The following is a 25,818-nucleotide window of genomic DNA, read 5'->3' as shown; positions in this document are numbered from 1 at the left end:
GATGTCCCCCAAAAAAACGGTTAAAGGATCTGGATCTGGGAATGTTTAGCTTGCAAAAAAGAAGGCTAAGAGGAGACTTAATAGTGGTCTACAAATATCTGAAGGGCTGTCACAGTGTAGAGGGATCATCATTATTCTCATTTGCACATGGAAGCACAAGAAGCAATGGGATGAAACTGAAAGGGAGAAGATACAGATTAGATAATAGAAAAAACTTTTTGACAGTGAGGGTGATCAATGAGTGGAACAGGCGGCCACAAGAATTGGTGAGTTCTCCTTCAATGGAAGTCTTCAAACAGAGGCTGGACAGACATCTGTCTGAGATGGTTTAGTGAATCCTGCACTGAGCAGGGGTTGGACATGATGACCCTGGAGGTCCCTTCCAACTCTAACATTCTATGATTTTATGATTAATTTTACATAGTTTTAACTGCTGCAAAACCAAAATCATACAACCATGACCACATTAAAAAAAAAAAAAAAAAAAAAGATATCCACCTCTGGAAGGCTCATTGTAATCATTCTCCTCAATGTCATTGGTTTCATCTTCATATAACACTGCAACAGAAGAAAATCTAATGACACAAGATAAGTTCTGCGAGCTAGTGAGGAGATAGAATAATTTGTGAATGTGTAGAAATCCGAGAAGTTCCAGACTGGGAAGCCAAGGGCCCACCAGTAACATTGACTCTGGAATGCCCACTGTTCAGCTACATGCAAATATCACATTACCCTCATTCACAAATTTTCCTATGTTTCTGTATAATAATAAATGGATCATTAGTTTGTTAAATGAAAGTTGAGATGATTTTTTTTCTGTACATGGTGAAACAAATGTATTGTGCCAACTACTTCTCATATAAGTGGAGTAGAGAGCCCACTCCTGCATGGGGGCCCAAATTATAAAAGGTCAGAGCTAAGCCAGTCATACGCATTAGATAGTGATCATCAGTCGAACAATGCTTTGACCGATTATTCGGCCAGCAGCTTTCTTGGCCTACTTTCTTTTTTTGCAAAGGAGCACTCGTTCGGCTGAACATTCCTGTGTTATTCATGAGAAAGCCGCTAGCAGAGATATCTTTTGGTGGCTTTTCTCCCAATTGACATCTCCCATGTTGTTTGGTCGACCAAACCCATCGATATTGGCAGGTTCGGCCGGCTTTAGCATGTTCTCCCCGTCTTTGGGTCAGTTTCCTCTGGTTTCCTTCACCTTCCAAAGACAAACTGAAAGGGCACTTGCATTGTGAGCCCTAATGAGGACAGATGTTGACGTCTGTAAAGTGCTGTGAAATTAATGGAGCTATATAAGTAAAATAAATAAATGAACTCAAGTCCTTGCCTGGAGTAACATTTCTGATGAGGAGCATTGAGACGTACACCACCGATAAGATACACCAAATTCATTAAGTGGCGTGCGCAGCTTATTCCTGCACGACCATCATTTAGACTGGTGTATGAGAAGCCAGTCTTAACGAAAAGAGACCTTAGAGTCTAAAAAAGCCTTAATGTGAAAATTGTAAAATTTATGTTTTTTATTTTTTAATAGAGATTATGAAATGGAGGGAAAAAAATTGCACCCTATCCATGCCTCCCCCAAAAAAAAAAATAGATTTAACCCCTTCATGACCCAGCCTATTTTGACCTAAATGACCTGGCCATTTTTTGCAATTCTGACCAGTGTCCCTTTATGAGGTAATAACTCAGGAACGCTTCAACGAATCCTAGCGGTTCTGAGATTGTTTTTACGTGACATATTGGGCATCATGTTAGTGGTAAATTTATGTCGATAATTTTTGCATTTATTTGTGAAAAAAATGCAAATTTGGGAAAATGTTGAAAATTTTGCAATTTTCACATTTTGAATTTTTATTCTGTTAAACTAGAGAGTTATGTGACACAAAATAGTTAATAAATAACATGAAGGAGCGCCATTTGACTTTTGAATGAAAAATTAGCTCCAATCGTTAGCGGACACCATGTCGCGTTTGGAGAGCCCCTGTGTGCCTAAACATTGGAGCTCCCCACAAGTGACCCCATTTTGGAAACTAGACCCCCAAGGAACTTATCTAGATGCATAGTGAGCACTTTGAGCCCTCAGGTGCTTCACAAATTGATCCGTAAAAATGAAAAAGTACTTTTTTTTTTTTTTTCTTCACAAAAAATTTGTTTTAGCCTCAATTTTTTTCATTTTCACATGGGCAACATGATAAAATGGATCCTAAAATTTGTTGGGCAATTTCTCCTGAGTACACCGATACCTCACATCTGGGCGCACGGCAGGGCTCGGAAGGGAAGGAGCGCCACTTGACTTTTTGAATGGAAAATTAGCTCCAATCGTTAGCGGACACCATGTCGTGTTTGGAGAGCCCCTGTGTGCCTAAACATTGGAGCTCCCCCACAAGTAACCCCATTTTGGAAACTAGACCTCCCAAGGAACTAGTCTCGATGTGCTGTGAGCACTTTGAACCACCAAGTGCTTCACAGAAGTTTATAATGCAGAGCCGTGAAGATAAAAAATCATTTTTCTTTCCTCAAACATTATTTTTTAGCAAGCAATTTTTTATTTTCACAAGGGTAACAGGAGAAATTGGACCCCAAAGGTTGTTCAGTTTGTTCGGAGTACGCTGATACCCCATATGTGGGGGTAAACCACTGTTTGGGCACACGTCGGGGCTCGGAAGGGAGGGAGCACCATTTGACTTTTTGAACGAAAGATTGGCTGAAATCAATGGTGGCGCCATGTCGCGTTTGGAGACCCCTGATGTGCCTAAACAGTGGAAACCCCTCAATTCTAACTCCAACACTAACCCCAACACACTCCTAACCCTAATCACAACCCTAACCCCAACACACCCCTAACCACAACCCTAACCCCAACACACCCCTAACCCTAATCCCAACCCTAACCATAACCTTAACCACAAGCCTAACCCCAACTTTAACCCTAATTCCAACCCTAACCCTAAGGCTATGTGCCCACGTTGCGGATTTGTGTGAGGATTTTTCCACACCGTTTTTGAAAAATCCGCACTGAGTTTTACCTGCGGATTTAGAACGGATTTCCAGTGTTTTTTTTTTGCGGATTTCACCTGCAGATTCCTATTGAGGAACAGGTGTAAAACGCTGCGGAATCCGCACAAAGAATTGACATGCTGCGGAAAATACAACGCAGCGTTTCCGCGCTGTATTTTCCGCACCATGGGCACAGCGAATTTGGTTTTCCATAGGTTTACATGGTACTGTAAACGTGATGGAAAACTACTACGAATCCACAGCCGCCAAATCCGCACCGTGTGCACATAGCCTAATTGCAACCCTAACCCTAATTCTAACCCTAACCCTAATTCTAACCCTAATTGCAACCCTAGCCCTAATTCTAACCCTAATTGCAACCCCAACCCTAATTGCAACCCTGACCCTAACTGCAACCCTAACCCTAGTTCTAACCCTAACCCTAGTGGAAAACTAAAAGTAAATATATTTTCTTTATTTCATTATTTTCCCTCCCTATGGGGGTGATAAGAGGGGGTTATGTACTATTTTTTTTATATTTTGATCACTGTGATAGAATCTATCACAGTGATCAAAATGTACATGGAATGAATCTGCCGGCCGGCAGATTTAGCAGGCGCACTGCGCATGCGCCCGCCATTTTGGAAGATGGCGGCGCCCATGGAGAAGACGGACGGACACCGGGAGGGACACCGGAGCTTGGTAAGTATGAGGGGGTGGGATCGGACCACGGGGGGGTGAGATCGGACTGCGGGGGGAGCGGATGGGAGGACAGAGGGGAGGAGATCAGTGGCGGTGGCAGATCGTGGTCTCCAGCCATGGCCGATGATATTGCAGCATTGGCCATGTCTGGATTGTAATATTTCACCAATTTTCTTTGGAGAAATATTATGATTGCTCTGCTTGAAAGTGAAAGTGTCACTTTCAACAGCCAATCAGAGCGATCATAGCCACGGGGGGGCGAAGCCACCCCCCCTGGGCTGAAGTACCACTCCCCCTGTCCCTGCAGGTCGGGTGAAATTACAGTTAACCCTTTCACCTGACTTGCAGGACACGATTATTCTGTGACGCAGCATGTGTGTCACAGGTCGGATTGGCACCGACTTTCATGACGCATACGCTGTGTCACAGGTCGGGAAGGGGTTAACAGAAAAAAACATTTTTAAAGAAAATGTCATTTTTGGATGATGGGTCCTGTTAAAAATTGTAAATTGTGCCCTGGGATACGCGTCTGTATGGTTGTAGACGAGTTGAGTTACACGAATATAACGGAGATGAAGCCTGTGTTAGCCTTGAAGATTCATTTACTGATGGGAATTTACCTGTGGATGGTTCATTGGAGCTCTCCTCAAATTCTTCCATAGTTTCATTTTTCACCATCTCTGAAAATCGAGAATCTTAAAAAGGTAAAAAAATAATATTAAATTACAATACAAAATTAAATTATGATAAGATCTGATTTATAGAGAAAACAGCCATGTCTTGAAGGGTTTTAAAAAATTAAAATCTAGTGTCTAGTGTAGGTTAAACACAAGAGATGATATAATATATTTCCTATATATTAGAATTGAATTATTCCGCTCAGAATTTGAAAACTTTTAGATTCGATTAAATATCAAAAACAAAATAAAAATAAAAAATACCCATCACCGTTTCACACACTGCTGTGGATTGCATCAGCCTCAAAGGCATACCCATAATGCCTTGCAGCCAACGCATCACATGATTGAATGCCATCAATCAGAGGTGACTATCAGAGCCACTATAAAAGAAGATGGCAGGGCATGCAGCGGCCATTTTAGAATTTTACAGCTTAGGGATAGAAGGTCAGAGCGCACAGCTCATTAAATAGAGTTATGTTATATTTATTTTTAGACATTTTTTTTTTTAATAAAAAAACAACTTAAAGATAACCTTTTCTTTTGCACAACTTATTTACTAGTCCAATTTAACAAGTGTACGTGCCACAACAATAATATGATACTAAAAATGGGAATAAAAAAAATTCAAGTGAGGTGAACTGGTGAAAAGAAAGGCAATTCCATTGTTTGGGTTATATGATTTATGGCGTTCATCGTGCGGTAAAAAAATCTGACCTTTGTAAAATAATAAAACAAAATAAATTGTATATTTTTGGTTTGTGTTGCCATTTACAGAGACCCATTATATTTTTATTTTCTGATGGAGCTGTGTAAAAGTTCCTTTTTTTTTTTTTTTTTTAATGTGCCCAGGTGTATTAGCACCATTTTAAGGAACTGTACAGAGTTTGAATGTTTGGAGGGAGGTACAGCAACCCCAAAAAACAAGACAATTCAAGCAGTTATCATTTTGATTTATGGTGCTTACCTTTTTGGTTAAATAATTTTATATTTTAATAGATTGGACTATTATGGATACGGTGATATGAAATATTTTTATTTTTTATATGTTTTTCATTCTTCAGTTGGTAACAAGGGAGCAATTTAAACTACGGTATTTTTTTTCTTTCACTTTTTTTTTTCTTTTCTTTTTTTTAAGTCTTTCCAGGAGATTTCAAATCATTTGTACAATATAATGCAATACTTCAATAAGGCAACGGCAGCACGTCAGTACTCTTCATCGCCAAAACGGAGGTCAAAAGGACATTCTTTCGGCCTCTGGTTTGGCGAATGGAGATCTATGGATTTGAATATGGTAAATCCAGTGGGAATTCAGTCTTTATGTAAGTTCTTGTGCAAGAATTTCCTCTGTCCGCTATGTTTACGTAGAGTTTGCTGTGAAGGTGATAACGAAATATAAGGAAATAAGTATATTACAGCAATAAGTAAGGTGACATAAAAACCTGCGATTGGTCGTTTGGATGCTTCAGTGCTTTTATAAGGATATAATGGAACTAGAGAGAGTACAAAGGAGGGCAACAAAATTAATAAAGGGGATGGGAGAACTACAATACCCAGATAGATTAGCGAAATTAGGATTATTTAGTCTAGAAAAAAGACGACTGAGGGGCGATCTAATAACCATGTATAAGTATATAAGGGGACAATACAAATATCTCGCTGAGGATCTGTTTATACCAAGGAAGGTGACGGGCACAAGGGGGCATTCTTTGCGTCTGGAGGAGAGAAGGTTTTTCCACCAACATAGAAGAGGATTCTTTACTGTTAGGGCAGTGAGAATCTGGAATTGCTTGCCTGAGGAGGTGGTGATGGCGAACTCAGTCGAGGGGTTCAAGAGAGGCCTGGATGTCTTCCTGGAGCAGAACAATATTGTATCATACAATTATTAGGTTCTGTAGAAGGACGTAGATCTGGGTATTTATTATGATGGAATATAGGCTGAACTGGATGGACAAATGTCTTTTTTCGGCCTTACTAACTATGTTACTATGTTACTATCTGAACGGGATACTAAAACAGAATATTAAAATGTTAATATTACAGCTTTGAAAAGTATAAGGGTAGATATAAGTTTTATACAAAATGATCAGAAGATTTGGCAGCTGCCAACAGTTCCACATTTGCTGGGACTATCCCAATTTTTCAGACACAATCTTGGCAAATTCCGAGTTACTATGGAACAGAACAAGGGGCAAAGTTTATGTAGACGACACCTGACTGTGGGTCATTGCAGGCGGGTGGGGTATTCTCAAATTTGGAAGTTATTCATGAAATACAGAAGAACTTCCAGATCACTAATGGAACCCTAGGAAGAGGCGCTCTGAAGAGCCCTACGTGGATGGAGTGGTGGTCAATTATGCACACAAGCGCTCCGTTAATCCTTATAGGAGTGCTGAAGACCAGCCGAGCGCAACACTTGGCAATATCCGGTGGCCCCATTAAGAATTAGTGGAGCGACAGCACACATGATTGACCACCGGTCCATTCGGTTCTTGGGATCGGTGGGGGTTCAAGCGGTCAGACCCTCAGCGATCCGGAGACCGTCTCTTATCCCATGGAGGGAATAACTTTCACACTTAAGAATACTCTTTTAAAAAGGGAATAGGTTATAAAAAAAAATTGGAAATTTCCAGCAATTATTCGAGACACTTTTCTCCTGCTGAGGAATGAACGGTCCACACAAGTCCATCACGGCGGCCGTCACTCTTTCTGAGCAGCATAAAATAATGCACTGGTAACTGGTATATATGTTTTTCACAGCCATGGAACCTGTAATATGTCATGATTTTCCTTTGCATAATGAACATCGAAATGACCTTGCGTTTGGCATCCATTGAATATCTGTAAGTTTGTGATCAGAGATAGATCAATTTGGGATGGTAAGTGATTTGTGGGTAAATACCTGGAGTAGGCGGACAGACATCCAAGGACAACGCTACGTTTAAACCTACAAAATACATTAATTGATTTTAAGAAAACATATGTGACTTATGTTTAGGCATTTTGCATGTTTTCTACTTTATGCAAAAATAAAAATAATTACAAAACAATTCATTCCTTTTAATTACTACGGTAAGCCGACTTTGCAGACTTTTTTTTCTATTAAATGCTAAAATATACAGTGGGTACGGAAAGTATTCAGACCCCTTTAAATTTTTCGCTCTTTGTTTCATTGCAGCCATTTGGTAAATTCAGAAAAGTTCTTTTTTTTCTCATTAATGTACACTCTGCACCCCATCTTGACTAAAAAAAAAACAAATGTAGAAATTTTTGCAAATTTATTAAAAAAGAAAAACTGAAATATCACATGGTCATAAGTATTCAGCCCCTTTGCTCAGTATTGAGCAGAAGCACTCTTTTGAGCTAGTACAGCCATGAGTCTTCTTGGGAATGATACAACAAGTTTTTCACCCCTGGATTTGGGGATCCTCTGCCATTCTTCCTTGCAGATCCTCTCCAGTTCCGTCAGGTTGGATCGTGAACGTTGGTGGACGCCATTTTCATGTTTCTCCAGAGATGCTCAATTGTATTTAGGTCAGGGTTCTGGTTGGGCCAGTCAAGAATGGTCACAGAGTTGTTCTGAAGCCACTCCTTTGTTATTTTAGCTGTATGCTTAGGGTCATTGTCTTGTTGGAAGGTGAACCTTCGGCTAAGTCTGAGGTCCAGAGCACTCTGGAAGAGGCTTTCATCCAGGATATCTCTGTACTTGGCCGCATTCATGTTCCCTTCAATGGCAACCAGTCATCCTGCCCCTGCTGCTGAAAAACACCCCCCATAGCATGATGCCACCAGCACCATGTTTCACTGTTGGGATGTGATGAGCAGTGCCTGGTTTTCTCCACACATACCGCTTAGAATTATCACCAAAAAGGTCTATCTTCATTTCATCAGACCAGAGAATCTTATTTCTTATAGTCTGGGAGTCCTTCATTTGTTTTTCAGCAAACTCTATGTGGGCTTTCATATGTCTTGCACTGAGGAGAAACTTCCGTCGGGCCACTCTGCCATAAAGGACTGACTGGTGGAGGGCTGCAGTGATAGATGACTTTGTGGAGCTTTCTCCCATCTCCCTACTGCATCTCTGGAGCTCAGTCACAGTGATCTTGGGGTTCTTCTTTACCTCTCTCACCAAGGCTCTTCTCCCACGATTGCTCAGTTTGGCTGGACGGCCAGGTCTAGGGAGAATTCTGGTGGTCCAAAACTTCTTCCATTTAAGGATTATGGAGGCCACTGTGCTCTTAGGAATCTGAGTAGTCTGTAGGAACCCGCTGCCTGGGGTTTCGAGAGTTAATGTGATATACACCGGCTCTGAGTCTTTAACTTTTACAGCACAGCTTATCCCGGGAAAATGATGGTCAGTCTATTAATAAGTCTCTCAACAGGAATCAAGGGCTCTGCACTGGTACAGTGGGTACCAGGGGTCACAGTCTCTGCATGGGCCACTGTCTCCGCACGAGTGTCAAGGTACCCCTCTCCAGTCACAGCAGAGTCTACTTTCATGTACTCACAAGATGCAGTCTTTTTGGGCAATCTCCCTGTATTTATCCTCTGACCGGGAGCTCTCCCTCTTTCCTGGAGTGCAGCTGCGTCCTGCTCTGACCACTGCTCACGCTGCTCTGACCGCCGCTCACGCTGCTCTGACCCTTGCGCGCGCGCCTTTTTCGCTCTCTGCCCAGCTTCCTTCCTGTCCCGGTCTCTAAGTCTGCCCCCTGGGGAACCTGTAGCACAGCTCAATGGTTCCAGGCATGGAGCCGAGAAGGTAACCACCCCGGACTCTTCTTGTGCTTCACCTCCTTACATTCCCTCCCTCCTTCTGCTCGCCATTCCACGGGCGAGATTTTCAGGAGTTCCTGTTGGCAATCTTCCAGTCCTTGCACAATCTGCTGCCAAATGAACTCGTCCTGATTGTAGCGAACAGGGGGTACAACAGCCGTTGAACGTTGAGAGTGTCTCAAATCAGCAGGGGCGGTGGTGTCAACTGCTGTGCGAGGAGTCGAGGTTTCCTCTGATATGTTGGTAGTTTCAGGCACCAGCCCTGTTTCTGGGTTCCCTGGGAGAGGTTGGGAGTCTTCCTCATCTTCCATATCAACATTGATCACTGGGGCAGCCGGTGGGGGCGCTGGAGCCAATTCCACCGATTCAGGATCTCGAGACAAACATGGACGCAACATATTCCTGTGCAGTGTGCGGGTGGGAGTCCCCCTTCCGTTTCGGGCTGGACCTCATAAACGGGACCCCCGTTGCCAAGCCGCTGCTTCACTCGGTACAGCCTTTTCTCCCATTGGTACTCTAGTTTGTAGTGTGGGCATTTTTCCCTCACTAAGACTCGGTCTCCAGGCCGCAGGGCTGTCTCCTTTTGAGGAGCTACCTGGGGATGCTCCAATTCTTGCAGCCGGTTCTGCACTAGACGTTGAATTGTCCGCAGCCGAAGACGATGTTCTTGAACCCAGAAGTACACCCCCGTCCGTGGGTAGTCCTCCTCGGGTTCCGGCTCCAGCTCTGCCAGCCCCTTCCCGGGTTGGCCAAAGAACAAAGAGTAGGGGGTGAATCCGGTGGTGCTGTGTTTCCGATTGTTATATGCCCAGACCAATTCAGTCCACTTCGCCTTCTGGTCCTCTTCCAGTGTCCTCAGCATTTGAATTAGAGTGCAGTTAAAACTTTCACAAGCACCATTCCCCTGTGGATGATAAGGGGTGGTCCGGGACTTATCGATTTTGTACAGTTGGTGCAGCTCCTCCATCACTCTTCCGAGGAAGCAGGCCCCTTGATCAGAATGGATGCGCTTGGGACACCCATACACCTGTATGAAGTGTTTGCAGATTGCATGAGCAGCAGACTCGGCAGTCTGGTCCCGCGTGGGCGTCACTACGGCAAATTTAGTAAAGTGGTCTATCATCACTAAAAAATGCTCATAACCTTGGTGTGCTGGTCCAATTGTAATCTATTGCCAGTAGGTCCATGGGGCCAGAAGACCTCACCGTCTCTGTGGGAGCTCGTTGTTCTGGTGGTTTGACCAGCTCACAACTTCTGCATTGCTGACATACTTTCTCCACAACGTTCCTTAAGTGGGGATGATAAAATAGGCGCTGTAACCACTGGAAAGTTTTTTCTGGCCCAAAGTGTGCTCCTTTCTCATGTGCTTCCTTAGCTACCTGATTATCAAGGACGAGGGAATCACCGTCTGCCATACAAGACTGAGTTCTGTTTGCAGGAATACCTTCCGGTACAGGATACCATCCCGCAACTGGAGCCTCTCCCACTGGCGTAGCATCTTCAGTACTTCAGGTGACATGGACTTTCTCTCATGCCGATTGGGCATTTGTTCAGACACGACCCACCTTTTCAACTAAGCTATCTCCGGATCCTCCTGCTGCACTCGGACCCACTCATCGCGGGGCTGCTCCAGCAAATTCACACAGGCCTCTTCCTGTTCAATTTCCTGCGTCGCTGCCACCGTCCTGGCAGTCTCTCCAAAACCTGGAACCTCCACATCTTCCAGTTCTTCATCCGGGCTGGGTGCTGGTTTGCGATGCATCCGCATGAACATTCTCAGCTCCACTTTTATACGAAATTCTGTAACGGAACTTGGCCATTTGGGCCACCAATGTTGTTCTAGGGCCCCTAACTTGGCATCCTCAAGATCGGTCAACGGATTGTTATCGGTGCGTACATGAACTTCTGAGCCAGCCAGAATTCCGCGAACTTCTCAGTCATTGCCCACACCAGCGCCAACAACTCCAGCTTAAAGGAACTGTAGTTTTCAGAATTCTTTTCCGAGTCATGCAAAGCCCGACTGGCGTATGCCATGACGCGCTCTTTACCATCCTGCATCTGCGATAGTACGGCCCCGAGGCCCTGCAGGCTCCCATAAGTGTGCAAGAAGTCGGCGTAGGCCAGCACGGGGGCCTCCGTCAAAGCCTTCTTCAAAGCCAAGAATGCCTCTTCCTGACGCTTCCCCCACTGTATGTTCCTGCTTTTGGCGCAAGAGGGCACCCCCCTCAACAACTCCTGGAGTGGATTAGCAAGGCGCATAAAGTCTTTTACGAAGCGTCTGAAGTATCCTGTGAGTCCCAGGAACGCACGTACATCTTTCACAGTTTTTGGAGTTGGCCACTCTTGTACCGCAGCGATCTTCTCCTGGGAAGGCCTCACCCCCTCAGCGGAGACAACGTGTCCCAAGTATTCAATCTCGGTACAGAAGAGGTGACATTTCTGGGGATTCACTTTCAAGCCGTACTTCTGTAGCCGACTCAGAACTTGCTCTAGTCTCTGCAGGTGCTTCTCAAAGGTGGGGGCAAAGACGATGATATCATCCAAGTAAATTAAAGTGGCTTCAAAGTTCAAGTCTCCCAGACATCTCTCCATGAGTCGCTGAAATGTTCCTGGGGCGTTTGCTAGGCCGAAGGACATCTGGTCAAACTCATACAGTCCCATCGGAAGGATGAAAGCAGTCTTGGCTTGGTCTTGCTCAGACATGGGCACCTGCCAGTAGCCGCTGGCCAAGTTTAATGTGAAGAAATATCTGGCATTCCCTAGTGCCGTCATTCCTCTGTTGTCCGTGGGCTGAGTAGTCTGTAGGAACCCGCTGCCTGGGGTTTCGAGAGTTAATGTGATATACACCGGCTCTGAGTCTTTAACTTTTACAGCACAGCCTATCCCGGGAAAATGATGGTCAGTCTATTAATAAGTCTCTCAACAGGAATCAAGGGCTCTGCACTGGTACCGTGGGTACCAAGGGTCACAGTCTCTGCACGGGCCACTGTCTCCGCACGGGTGTCAAGGTGCCCCTCTCCAGTCACAGCAGATTCTGCTTTCAGGTACTCACAAGATGCAGTCTTTTTGGGCGATCTCCCTGTATTTATCCTCTGACCGGGAGCTCTCCCTCTTTCCCGGAGTGCAGCTGCGTCCTGCTCTGACCGCTGCTCTGACCGCCACTCACGCTGCTCTGACCCTTGCGTGCGCGCCTTTTTCGCTCTCTGCCTGGCTTCCTTCCTGTCACAGTCTCTAAGACTGCCCCCTGGGTAACCTGTAGCACAGCTCAATGGTTCCAGGCACGAAGGTAACCGCCCCCGGACTCTTCTTGTGCTTCACCTCCTTACAATAACATGATTAGTCTGGGGAAAACAACTCTCCCACAACTAGTCACCTAGTATTAGAATATTGCGACCAAAGGTATGACATTGATTTTTGGCAAATGCAGAAATCAGCAAGACAATAAAATGACTAGCAAAGAAGGTTATAATCAATTAAATATATGATGGTGGTGGTTCGGGAAGTCTAAAGGAGCTGACAGATTCCCTTTAAAGGGTACGTATACTTTTACAACAATCTAAAATAATCAATAAAGCCATAAAAAAGCTTCTGATATTTGGTGTATGCAGCTCCTTTACTGGCCTGTGTGTGTCCATGGTTAAGGCCTGAAAAAATACCCTTGCTGTTATGAGATTGACCATGTGTTAAGATGAAGATTGGGTAGAGGAAGTGAAGGAACTCATGATTATACTATCGGATAATTAGAGACTTTTTTTTAGTCTGTAACTATGGAGAAATATAGGCCTGCGTAGGAACTGTATACACACACACACACAAAAAAAAAATAATAAACAAAAAGTTGATTATTTTTTTAGTTTAGGTGCACACCAACAAGAAATGATGCAAAAATATACCAAGCCAATACGCTTGATCCTTTGTGTGGTCTTATTCTGCGTTCATGTTCTCAGGCTGCTCGGTGCTTCTTGCAAACTCTTAGACAATGGTGGAAAAGGCAGATAACTTCACTGCAGCATCAGACTACACACAGGGTTTGTAGTCTGTAACCGTGGATACACATAGATCTGCGGAGGAGCTGCGTACACCAAATTGAGGCCCGTTTGCAAAGTTGCTCAATTCCTACCTCGAATGTTTGTAGCATGCAACTAGTTGTACAATTCCAAGATACTTTTGCATTAAACAGGTGACCTACATTTCAGGATTGTATGGAGCTTGGGGTACAGCTTGAGGTAGAATTCTTGGAAGAGGTAGGCAAAAAAGCTTTCAACGTCCTTTATATCCTGAATGTCACACAGAGCGTCATATAGCACCTGTGTGGTCAACCTTCTATCTGCCAGAAGTTTCTGCAAAGACACAGATTCATAGTAAGAATGATAGGATTTAAGTTTTATTCCCAAGTACTGCACATACAAAGGGATTGGGGGCCCACCAGGGGATTGCCCGGTTACTCTATGGGACAGTCCGAGCCTGTACATAAGCCATGCAGCTAACTGGGATCTCACCCTCCAACCAAGGGTGTAAACAAATGGCAAACTATTCTAGAGGTGTGTGGACTGACGGCCATCACAGTCACAGGTATCGGCCCGGAATGGCCCGATATCGACCCGTGAGGTTTGTGATGTACGCTACGCATGAAAACCCTGAGCGTATCCATACGGCTCCTTTCAGCCGATGGGAGGATAAAATCGTGTTCTTCAGTCCCTGTATTTGTCCCTATACCCAAATAGTCCTAAGGAGAAGATATCAACTTACCAACAACTGCTTGTGAGAAAGCAGCTCTAAATCATGTAATCCATGTAGAAAAGGAAAACGCTCGTTTACGGCTTCACATATATACATTTTATTGTGCTCGAAGAATTCAAGTAGATCCGTGGCGATATTAAAGGACGGGTACTGTCCTCCATTGAATGGTGCACCAAACTCTCCATTTGGTTCTGTGGGGAAAGATGCAACGTCGTCATTGATTTATCAAAGTGAACCCGGGTTTTCGTATCTGAACGATTAGGAAATTGTGAGGAGGAAAAAAAATATTGGCACATCCATCCAATAATGAATAAATTATATCAAAAATGTATTGGAAAATCTTTAAAAACATGGATTCCAAGGATATAAAAACCTGACGCGTTTCTGCCGTCTAATGTAAAACATGACGCGTTTCTGCCGTCAAAGCGCCGTAAATTATCTCCACTAAGACGGCGCCAGCCGTGCCTGTGCAGTAGCATCTATCGGCAATCCAATAGATGCTACTGCGCAGGCGGCGCCATCTTGGAGCAGGCAATATTTTTTCTCTAACAAGATGGCGCTGCCTGCGCAGTAGCAGCTATCGTATCACCTCTATATACACTGACAGCTACTAATGCGCAGGCGCGGCCGATGCCATTTCCAGACTGATTATATATATATATATAATTTATTTATTTAATAGATATATATATATATATATATATATATATACACCGTATATATATCTATAGATATATGGAATAGATAGATAGAGGTTGTCGGTGCTTGTAGCGCCTCCTCAATGTCAGGTATAGGCAGAACATGGACGTTACGTACCTTGTAGTATGTCTTGTAGACCAGGATACAGCTTCAGGTAACACTGCTGGAATATGTACTCAAACACTATATTTAATTTCATGTCTTTCTTCTCGATTAATGATAACGATTCATATATGACACGACTGACCGGCCTCTCATCAGCCTGCAGTTTCTGGAAAAGATAGCAAGTCTTAAAAATCAATTCTCCGCTAAAACCATTTCTTGTTATGTACAACATCATTTACATCGACACATCTCCTCCATGGTATCTTCTATCAACGAAATAGGTAGAACTAATATTTTGTATACCAGCAGCATATATAGGAGTCATAGGCCTCCAAAGCAAAACTTAAAATGCCCCTCAGCCATTCATCTTTCCTCCGCCACCCAAAAAAAAAAAAAAATTGTTTGTATGTGGATTTTTTTTTTTAAAGAAATACTGCTTCCTTTATCTGATGCAAATTAGAAATATTCTTGCTTTCTGCAGCCACCAGTAGGTGGCACCACTGCATTCATCGGAGCGGTGTATATAGTCAAGGCTAAATGTTTTGAGACTGACACAAATTTATTTATTTATTTACAAAGTTTGCTGCTTTAATTTTTAAAGTGGCAATTTGCATTAACTTAACCCCTTAGGCTAGGGTCACATTGCGTTAGGGCAGTCCGTTTAGCGCATAGCTCTACGGACTGCGCTAACGCAATGTCCCAAAAGGGATCGCGTTAGCCGATCCCACTAGCGCAGATCACTGATCTGCGCTAGCGAGGAACGGACCGCGAATGCTGCAAGCAGCAATCGCTGTCCGTCACTCAAATGACGGCACATCGCTAGCGCACGCCCAATGTGGGCGTGCGCTAGCGATGCGTTCGACATTGCAGGCAATGGCGGCGTTAACGGACTACGTTACACCGCGTTATGCCGCAGTGTAACGTAGTCCGTTAAACGCGGTCACAGAACGTAATGTGACCCTAGCCATCGTGACAGAGCCAATTTGGTACTTAATGACCAAACCAATTTTTACAATTCTGACCACTGTCACTTTATGAGGTTATAACTCTGGAACGCTTCAACGGATCCCGCTGATTCAGACACTGTTTTTTCGTGACATATTGTACTTCATGTTAGTGGTAAAATTTCTTCGATATTACTTGCGATTATTTATGAAAAAAACGGAAATATGGCGAAAATGTTTAAACATTTTGCAATTTTCAAACTTTGTATTTTTATGCCCTTAAATCAGAGAGATATGTCACAAAAAAATAGTTAATAAATAACATTTCCCACATTTCTACTTTACATCAGCACAATTTTGGAAACAAAATTTTTTTGTTAGGGAGTTATAAGGGTTAAAAGTTGACCAGCAATTTCTCATTTTTACAACACCATTTTTTTAGGGACCACATCACATTTGAAGTCATTTTGAGGGGTCTATATGATAGAAAATAACGAAGTGTGACACCATTCTAAAAACTGCACCCCTCAAGGTTCTCAAAACCACATTCAAGAAGTTTATTAACCCTTTATGTGCTTCACAGGAACTGAAACAATGTGGAAGGAAAAAATGAACATTTAACTTTTTTTTGCAAACATTTTACTTCAGAACCATTTTTTTTTATTTTCACAAGTGTAAAAACAGAAATTTAACTATAAATTTTGTTAAGCAATTTCTCCTGAATACGCCAATACCCCATATGTGGGGGTAAACCCCTGTTTGGGTGCACCGCAGAGCTTGGAAGTGAAGGAGCGCCATTTTACTTTTCAATGTAGAATTCGCTGGAATTGAGATCTGACGCCATGTCGCGTTTGGAGAGCCCCTGGTGTGCCTAAACAGTGGAAACCCCCCACAAGTGACACCATTTTGGAAACTAGACCCCTTAAGGAACTTATCTAGATGTGTGGTGAGCATTTTAAACCCCCAGGTGCTTCACGGAAGTTTATAACGTAGAGACGTGAAAATAAAAAATCCTTTTTTTTTCCTCAAAAATGATTTTTTAGCCTGCAATTTTTTATTTTCTCAAAGGTAACAGAAGACATTGGACCCCAAAATCTGTTGACCAGTTTGTCCTGAGTATGCTGATACCCCACATGTGGGGGGGCACTGTTTGGGCACCCATCGGGGCTCGGAAGGTAAGGAGCGCCGCTTTGAATGCAGACTTTGATGGGATGGTCTGCGGGCGTCATGTTGCATTTGCAGAGCTCCTGATGTACCTAAACAGTAGAAACCCCCCACAAGTGACCCCATTTTGGAAACTAGACCCCCCAAAGAGCTTATCTAGATGTGTGGTGAGCACTATGAACCCCCAACTGCTTCACAGAAGTTTATAATGCAGTCGTGAAAATAACAAATATTTTTTTTCCACCAAAAAAGATTTTTTAGCCCCCAAGTTTTTATTTTCACAAGGGTAACAAGAGAAATTGGACCCCAAAAGTTGTTCTCCAATTTATCCCGGGTACGCTCATGCCCCATATGTGGGGGATAAACCACTGTTTGGGCGCACGGTAGAGCTCAGAAGGAAGGGAGCACCATTTGGCTTTTTGAGCGAAAAATTGGCTGTCGTGTTTGGAGACCCCCTGATGTACCTAAGCAGTGGAAACCCCCCAATTCTAACTCCAACCCTAACCCCAACACACCCCTAACCCTAATCCCAACCCGATCCATAATCCTAATCACAACCCTAACGATAATCACAACCCTAACCCCAAAACAACCCTAATCTCAACCCTAACCATAACCCTAATCAAAACCCTAAATCCAACACACCCCTAATCCTAATGTCAACCCTAACCTCAAACCTAACCCTAATCCCAATACACCCCTAACCCTATTCCGAACCCTAACCCTAATCCCAAACGTAACCCTAATGCCAACCCTAACCCTAATACCAACCCAAACCCTAACCCCAACTCTAACCTTAACTTTAGCCGCAACCCTAGCCCTAACTTTAGCCCCAACCCTATCCCTAACTTTAGCCCCAACCCTAACCCTAGCCCTAATCCTAAATTTAGCCCCAAACCTAACCCTAACTTGAGCCCCAACCCTAACCCTAAGGCTACTTTCACACTTGCTTCTTGTGGCATCCGTCGCAATCCGTCGTTTTGGACAAAAAAACGGATCTTGCAAATGTGCCCACAGGATGCGTTTTTTTTGCCCATAGACTTGTATTGCCGACGGATCGCGACGGATGGCCACATATCGCGTCCGTCGTGCACTGGATTCGTTGTGTTTTGGTGGACCGTCATCACAAAAAAGCATTCAATGTAACTTTTTTTGCACGTTGTGTCTTCCATTTCCGACCACGCATGCGTGGCCGTAACTCCGCCCCCTCCTCCCCAGGACATAGACTGGGCAGCGGATGCGTTGAAAAACTGCATCCGCTGCCCACATTGTGCACAATTTTCACAACGTGCGTCGGTATGTCGGGCCAACGCATTGCGACGGCCCCATACTGACGCAAGTGTGAAAGAAGCCTAACCCTAGCCCTAACCCTAAATGTAGCCCTAACCCTAAATTTAGCCCCAGCCCTAAACCTAAATTTAGCCCCAACCCTAACCCTAACTTTAGCCCCAACCCTAACCCTAAATTTAGCCCCAACCCTAACCCTAAATTTAGCCCCAACCCTAGCCCTCACCCTAAATTTAGCCCCAACCCTAACCCTAAATTTAGCTCTAACCCTAAATTTAGCCCCAACCCTAGCCCTAACCCTAAATTTAGCCCCAACCCTAACCCTAAATTTAGCCCCAACTCCTCTAGCTGCCGGCCGGCAGATCATGGCTGGCGCACTGCACATGCGCCCGCCTTTTTCTTACCGGATGAAGAAGCCGGTGGGCAGGAGGGGACACAGGAGGACCCAGGGACACCGGTGAGTATAACAGGGTCCCTGAATCCCCCTTTTTCTCTGTCCTCTGATGTGCGATCACATCAGAGGACAGAGAATAACACACCACTTTTTTTTTTTCTTTTGCGGCCGCCGATAAACGGTTAATTACCGGCGATCGCAAAACAGGGGTCGGTAAAAACTGACCCCAATCATGTTCTCTGGGGTCTCGGCTACCCCTGGCAGCCGCGACCCCAAAGATCCTACAGGTGCCGGCCGGCAGGCGCACTGCCCATTTTTCGGCCGGAACAAGATGGCGGCGCCCATCGGGAGCCACGAGGAGCACCGGGGGAGACAGGTGAGTATCGGGGGGCTACTGGGGACCCCATTTCTCTGTCCTCTGAAGTGCGATCACATCGGAGGACAGAGAAATTAAATGGGAAATCGCGTTTTGGGGTTTTTTTTGCGACTGCAGGTAAACGGTTAATTACCGGCGATCGCAACTCGGCGGTCGGTAAAAAAACACTGAATCATGTTCTCTGGGGTCTCGGCTACCCCCGGCAACCGAGACCCCAGAGAAAATCCGACTCTGAGGGGCACTATTCACTTTTTTCACAGCGCCGTTAATTAACGGCGCTGTGGTTTAAGTACCCTTAACTGCCGCCGTTAAAAGGCGTATCGGCGGTCGTTAAAGGGTTAAGATGGTTATGAATAGTGATCATATAGGTATTATTATTATATATTTTTACTATTATATTATTGATTTAAAAAATATGATATTATTGATTATTATATAGCTCTATTAAATTCCACTGCACTTTGCAGACATTATCATCACTGTCCCCATTGAGGATCACAATCTAAAATTCCCCATCAGTATGTGATTGGGAGGAAACTGGAGAACCCAGAGGAAACCCAAAATTACACAAAAGAACTTTACAAAAATCCTGACAGATGTTGTCCTTAGTGGGATTTGAACCCAAGACCCCGACACATTAAAATTCACTTAAAAATCACAAAACTCCTATTGTCGCTGAATTTCAGCCCTTCCACAAAATGGCCCATTTACATCATTTCAATAATCTTTTCATTAGCTCAGGAGAAAGCGTTAACAGGGACAAGGCAGCTGATATAATACATTCTGAATGACAGAGTGATAAGAGCAGACAGTTTGCATTAAAATGAGGCTGGTGTTTGAAATCATTGCTTTCTTCTGTTAATCATGGTTACCTCAAAGGAAACGTGCAGTCATCAAGTCATCATTGTTTTGCATCAAAAGGGCCTTACAGGCAAGGACATTGAAGTGATTTATCTATATGTGTAATCGTCTAAGGGGCACTTCCGTCTGTTTGTCTGTCTGTCACGGAAATCCCGCGTCGCTGATTGGTCGCGACCGGCAGGCCACGACCAATCAGCGATTGGCTCATTCTGGCCGCGAATTCGCCCCTTCCTACTCTTTGTCAGTGCCCCCTCCAGTCAGCTCTCACACAGGGTTAATGGCTGCGTTACACCACGTTATGCCGCGGTGTAACGCAGTCCGTTAACGCTGCTATTAACCCTGTGTGACCAACTTTTTACTATTGATGCTGCCTATGCAGCATCAATAGTAAAAAGATCTAATGTAAAAGATACTAAAAAAAATCATTATATACTCATCTTTCGGCGCCTTTCCCGCTCCTCGCGACGCTCCGGGCCATGCATTGTGGTCTCGCGAGATGATGACGTAGCGGTCTCGCGAGACCGCTACGTCATCATCTCGCGAGACCGCAATGCATTCTTGGGACTGGAGCGTCGCGAGGAGCATCGCTAAACGCCTCGCCTGGATCCGGGGGCCGCCGGAAGGTGAGTATATAACTTTTTATTTTAATTTTTTTTTTTTTTTTAACAGGGATATGGTGCCCACATTGCTATATACTACGTGGGCTGTGTTATATACTGCGTGGGTTGTGTTATATACTACGTCTCTGTGTTAAATACTACATGGGCTGTGCTATATACTACATCGTTGTGCTATATACTACGTGGCTGTGTTATATACTACGTGGGCTGTGATATACACTGTGTGGGCTGTGTTATATACTACGTGGGCTGTGCTATATACTACATGGGCTGTGTTATACACTGCGTGGGCTGTGCTATATACTGCATGGGCTGTGCTATACACTGCGTGGGCTGTGCTATACACTATGTGGGCTGTGCTATTTACTACGTGGCTGTGCTATTTATTACGTGGCTGTGCTATATACTACGTGGCTGTGCTATATAATATGTGGCTGTGCTATATGCTACGTGGCTGTTATATGCTACGTGGGCTGTGCTGTATGCTACATGTGCTGTGCTATATACTACGTGGCCTGTGCTATATACTATGGGGCCTGTGCTATATGCTACGTGCTGTGCTATATGCTACGTGCTGTGCTATATGCTATGTGGGCTGTGGTATATTTCTCTGCTGTATCTGTGCATCATGAATCATGGTATGTGTTAAAGAGGGGGGCCCACTGAGACTCTTTCGCCCGAGGCCCTCAAAAACCTGGAGCCGGCCTTGGCTTCACTGATTGTTCGCGGCCGCGAACAATCAGCGACAGGCACAGTCCGGCCGCGAATTGGCACGGAATTTTAACCGCGCTTCGCTAATTGGTCACGCCCGGCCAGCCGAATCCGGTGTATTCATTGCATTATTCTGAAAACTTCATAAATAAACTACATACATATTCTAGAATACCCGATGCGTTAGAATCTGGCCACCATATAGTAGCTAAATAAGGGGACTCTAGGGCCATCATCCTATATATAGGGAGCTGTGGGTGAATCATACTGTATACTGGGGAACTGTGGTAAACATACTGTGAATAGGGGGCTGTAGGGCTCCCATACTGAAAGGAGTTTGTATGTTCTCCCCGTGTTTGCGTAGGTTTCCTCCGGGGTCTCCGGTTTCCTCCCACATTCCAAATACATACTGATAGGGAATTTAGATTGTGAGCCCCATCGGAAACAGTGATGATAATGTCTGCAAAACTGTAAAAGCGCTGCGGAATGTTATCGCTATATGAAAATAAAGATTATTATTATTATTGGTCACTTTGGGCGATTTGTATGTAGATGATCTGTGGGGCCATCATACTGCGTATAAGGAGCATCATTCTGCATATATGAGAGCTATGGGACAATCATACTGTATATAGGGAGTTGTGGGGCCATCATACTGTATATAGGGGAGGAATGGGAGGACCATTAGAGCACCACCGGTGGATCAGCAGGGAAATAGTGTTTACTTCATCACATTATCAGTTATTTTTACATTTTTATTTTAGAGGTTGCTTAACCATTTTAATTCTTAAAAACTAACCCAAAAACACAGAAATATTAAATCTTACCAGAGACTCGGATTCCGAGAGAATTGTAAGATCTTGCAATCCATGCAGAAATGGAAATTTATTTGTAATAGTTAAACAGATCGGAACTTTTTCTTGGGCAAATATCAGCGGATCTTTTTCAGTATCAGCCGTACTGTGGATGCCGTACCGGTATTTTCCCTCTGTGTATTCTGTGCGGAAGATCCCAAACGAGTGTTAATATGAATTTTACACAGTGTCCCTTTTAAGACCTTCTTAGATGTTGAAGGGGGTTGTCTCGCCTTTTGGCACCTGAACCAATTTCCAGAACACAGGTCTACTGTCACCTTTTCCCACTGGTGCCTGGCCGCAGTGACAGGACGAGGTGGCAGTGTATGCGCAGGCTCTCCCTCTAGTCACTGCTATGCCAGTTTCGAACACAGCCATGCGCACTTGCTTTTTGCAAACTGATCTGCGGTGCAGAATTTACATTGGCAGCATGTTCATTTTTTGTGTTCAGGTCGGCGTTTGTAATGCATGCGATAAAATCTACAACAAAATTTTCCATGCACATTTTTTGCTGCAGATTGTCTTCAAATTTGCAGCGAAAGTCATAATATTTTAATTCTATAAAGATGCACCCTAATACAATGGCATGCTACTTTTTGATCATTTGACTTCTAATTGCCAGGACCCCAGCAGTGGCAATGCAAAGTAAAGGGGTTGTCTGGTACCACTTTTGCATCAGAATGTGAGCAGTGTCGATGACGCAGGGTCTGCAAATACCTGCCATGACATATGCACAATTGGCATTGTATCCTAATAGGACAGGTGTACGATCCCTGCCGATACGTCTACCCAGATGCGCACAGTCGGCAGGCATTATACACCTGTCCTATTGAAGTAGATTGACGATTTGGAATCCATCATGGCAGGTATTCATAGATGCTATATCACCTGCATTACTTACCTCCTGATTTGGAAGAGCGAACACAGCCATTGGCTGGTCAAAGGCGAAAGTGAAAGTAAAGAAAGAATTACAGTAGTAAGAACTTGATAGTGGGAACCCGTGTTCCCACAGGAGGAGTTTAAAGAGGACACCAGGTCAGATTGTGCCTGTGTCGCAGCTATGGATTATAAAAGGCCTGGCCGAGAAGAGACTATTAGTGCCAGAACCTGTACCAGGACAGGTTGTGTGACTTAAGTGGGCTTACAGCCACCATCACTGCTGAATAGTCCGGTCAGATATCAGAGAAGGCCTGAGCTGTGAGGAATATCTGCGCCAGTTGAAGTCTATGACCAGCGCCAGTAGAAGAACGTGACCAAATTCAAACCAGGCTTGGGAGATGATCCGGCTGTAGCAGATTACCGTTCTTGTGGGCCGTTACTTCCAGCATAGATGTACGGTACAGGGTGTTTGCTGGGGCTGTGCTTCAGGGAACATAGATGGCCAGTGCGACAAGCACACTGTACACCCAGTGACTTGCATATCTAGGACTTGTGGCCTAGCGAGAAATACCACTGACCCCCACGAGGGCCAGTGTAACGATCAGAAGTTTTTACAGACACTTTTCTAGATTTTTCTTTTTTTGTTAATTAAATAAATAGTGTTGGTTAAATACAACTATCTCCTCATTGTCCGCGCTGTTGCATCCAAGGAACTTGCTTAAACAAGCAGGACTGGTTTTAGACAAAATGGGGATTTGGGCTGTGTGAGGGTTTATTTTTTTGCGCTCAGAGCTGTCGTTTTTGACCACCTCTTATTGCATTTTAATACAATGTTGTGACAACCAAAAAAAAGTAACTCTGGTGTTTTGCTTCCATTTTGTTCTTACACCATTTACCAATCTGGTTATTTACTTTATATTTTGATATATCGGGCTTTTATGAACACAGCGATACCAAATATGTATATTTAAAAAAAAAAAATGTTTTAATGCTATTATCATCAGTGTAGCTCATCCTGTAGGCGCTGTGGGCCCCCAAGGGAGTGGGGGGCCATGAGCAATTGCCCAGTTGTCTCCCCCTTAACGCCAACCCTGGTTTCAAGAGACCCCTTTAAATTCTGTGGATCCTTCCCAGATTTTCCCTGAAAAGGTTGGATCATGAAGTAGTGTAATGCCAAGTCGTCATATGATGGAATTACCCCCTTACTTTATATGGTCGAGTGCAGAAGTTATGGACGATGTAACCTACCTGCATGAACGGGCTTTAGATCTGGATACTTTTTCAAGAAGGATTTTTGGAACAAGAAATCAAAGAAATTTTCTGGACTGATGGTTTTTTCCTCTATACAGCAGAGGCCCTCATACACCACTCGATGGTCAGTCCTACTGTCTCCTTGTAACTCCTGCAGCAAAATAAGAAAAGATTATTCGACTTTAAACTGGAAAAATGGGTCCAACTTACTACATCTATGCAATGATCAGCCAAAACAATAAAACCACTGACGTAAAATGAATAACATTGGTTATCTTATCATAATAGCGCCATTCAAGGAGTGAGAAATTCATGGCACCAAGTGATCCATGTCTGCCATGGTGTTATTTCTATGATGTCCAGTTGTATTGTAGTGCATTGTATAGACGATCAATCGATCGCTGGTCCAAGTTACCTAAAAAGACTAATAAAAAGTGCAAAAACGTAAAAATATTTGGCTGCTTATTTCACTTTTTATTAGTCCCCGTAGGTACTTGGACCTGCAGTCGATTGGAGGTGCACGTTTATGTGTAAAATCACCCCTCTCCCCTGTCCCCAAGCGGAATTAAAACATGGATAAAAACATTTTTGCTATTCCGACAAGCGAAAAATGCCCGGAATAATAAAATATAAAAAAAATATTTATACTACACAGCAAATGCCAAAATGGAAACAAGAGTTAATTAAAACGCTAGCATTGGTATTTTTATGGCTGCCACATTTTCCCCACAAAAATGCAAGAAAAAGCAATCAAAGGGTCGTAACTGCTCCAAAATGGTATCAGTAAAAACATCAGGCATAAACCAAATGGGATTTTTTTAAATTTATATTTCATTTTTTAAAGGGAACCTGTCATGAGGAAGAAAAATGCTATTAAGCTTCAGATATGGGGTTAATCTGCAGGTTAATAATGTTCTGAAGCTGCTGAGAGCCCCACTGCCGGGAGGAAATTGGCTTTATTCTTCCCGCCACTTTGTAGCACCCCCAATTTTCAGTCACAGGGATGGGTCGGCGCAGCTTCAGTCCTTGCTCAGTACATAGTGAGCGGCAGCTGTAATCGCGTTCTGGCACTGACTGACAGCTAGCTCTATACCAATGCACTGCTGCTGAGCTGGCTGTCAGTTATTGCTGGGGTTTGGTTACAGACGCAGCTCACTATGTACTAAGCGATGACGGGAGCCGCGCCGATACGCCTCTATGACTGAAAGGCCGGAGTCACACTACAGCGAGATACGGCCGAGTCTTGCAGGTTAAAAACTAGCTCTGGCGCCGGCACTCCGGCTCCATGTGTTGCTATGTGGCCACACGCTCCGCTCTGGAGTGCCTGTGGCAGAGCTGGGTTTTAACCTGCGAGACTCGGCCGTATCTCGCTGTGTGTGATTCCGGCCTAAGCCTGAAGCTGCCGGGGGAAAAAATAGAATTATTCTTACCGTTAATTCGGTTTCTAGGAGCCTTCCACGACAGCCACCAGGAGGTTGTCTCCATTCCCTAATGGGGGACAGGAAGCACAAGAGGTTAAAAACCCCTCCCACCTCCCATTAACCAGTGACTTACAACAGAACCCATAGCACCGGTTACCTTTAGGTTCTCAGAAAAATATCCAAGAACATCGGGAGGGAATTAATGCTGTCGTGGAAGGCTCCTAGAAACCGAATTAACAGTAAGAATAATTCTATTTTCTCTAGTAGCCTTCCACGACAGCCACCAGGAGGAATGCCAACCAATTCTGTATTTAGGGAGGGACCACAGCTTGAAGAACCTTTCGGCTA

The 25,818-nt window shown here is 44.1% G+C and overlaps 1 protein-coding gene across 9 annotated transcripts in view; it reads right to left on the bottom strand.

The window, feature by feature from the left end:
* Window positions 1-25,818, bottom strand: part of LOC138657175 (nuclear body protein SP140-like protein) — a 78,697-nt gene that overhangs the window by 37,943 nt on the left and 14,936 nt on the right. For 7 of the 9 annotated variants that reach the window (XM_069744778.1, XM_069744777.1, XM_069744784.1 and 4 more), the window contains exons 4-13: window positions 24,047-24,200; window positions 21,893-22,062; window positions 14,721-14,874; window positions 13,914-14,095; window positions 13,354-13,504; window positions 7,294-7,338; window positions 6,390-6,401; window positions 5,834-5,869; window positions 4,335-4,409; window positions 499-558 (exon numbers count right to left, since the gene is read on the bottom strand). In XM_069744778.1, coding sequence (XP_069600879.1) covers window positions 499-558; window positions 4,335-4,409; window positions 5,834-5,869; window positions 6,390-6,401; window positions 7,294-7,338; window positions 13,354-13,504; window positions 13,914-14,095; window positions 14,721-14,874; window positions 21,893-22,062; window positions 24,047-24,200 — 1,039 coding nt within the window. The remainder of the gene's footprint in view (window positions 1-498; window positions 559-4,334; window positions 4,410-5,833; window positions 5,870-6,389; window positions 6,402-7,293; window positions 7,339-13,353; window positions 13,505-13,913; window positions 14,096-14,720; window positions 14,875-21,892; window positions 22,063-24,046; window positions 24,201-25,818) is intronic. The other 2 variants (XM_069744779.1, XM_069744783.1) reach the window with 1 other exon arrangement.

Source organism: Ranitomeya imitator, chromosome 1 (assembly GCF_032444005.1).
Source record: "Ranitomeya imitator isolate aRanImi1 chromosome 1, aRanImi1.pri, whole genome shotgun sequence".
NCBI classification, from domain to species: Eukaryota; Metazoa; Chordata; class Amphibia; order Anura; family Dendrobatidae; genus Ranitomeya; species Ranitomeya imitator.
The sequence above is the reverse complement of the archived record's forward strand: the minus strand, read 5'-3'. Positions and strand labels throughout refer to the sequence as shown.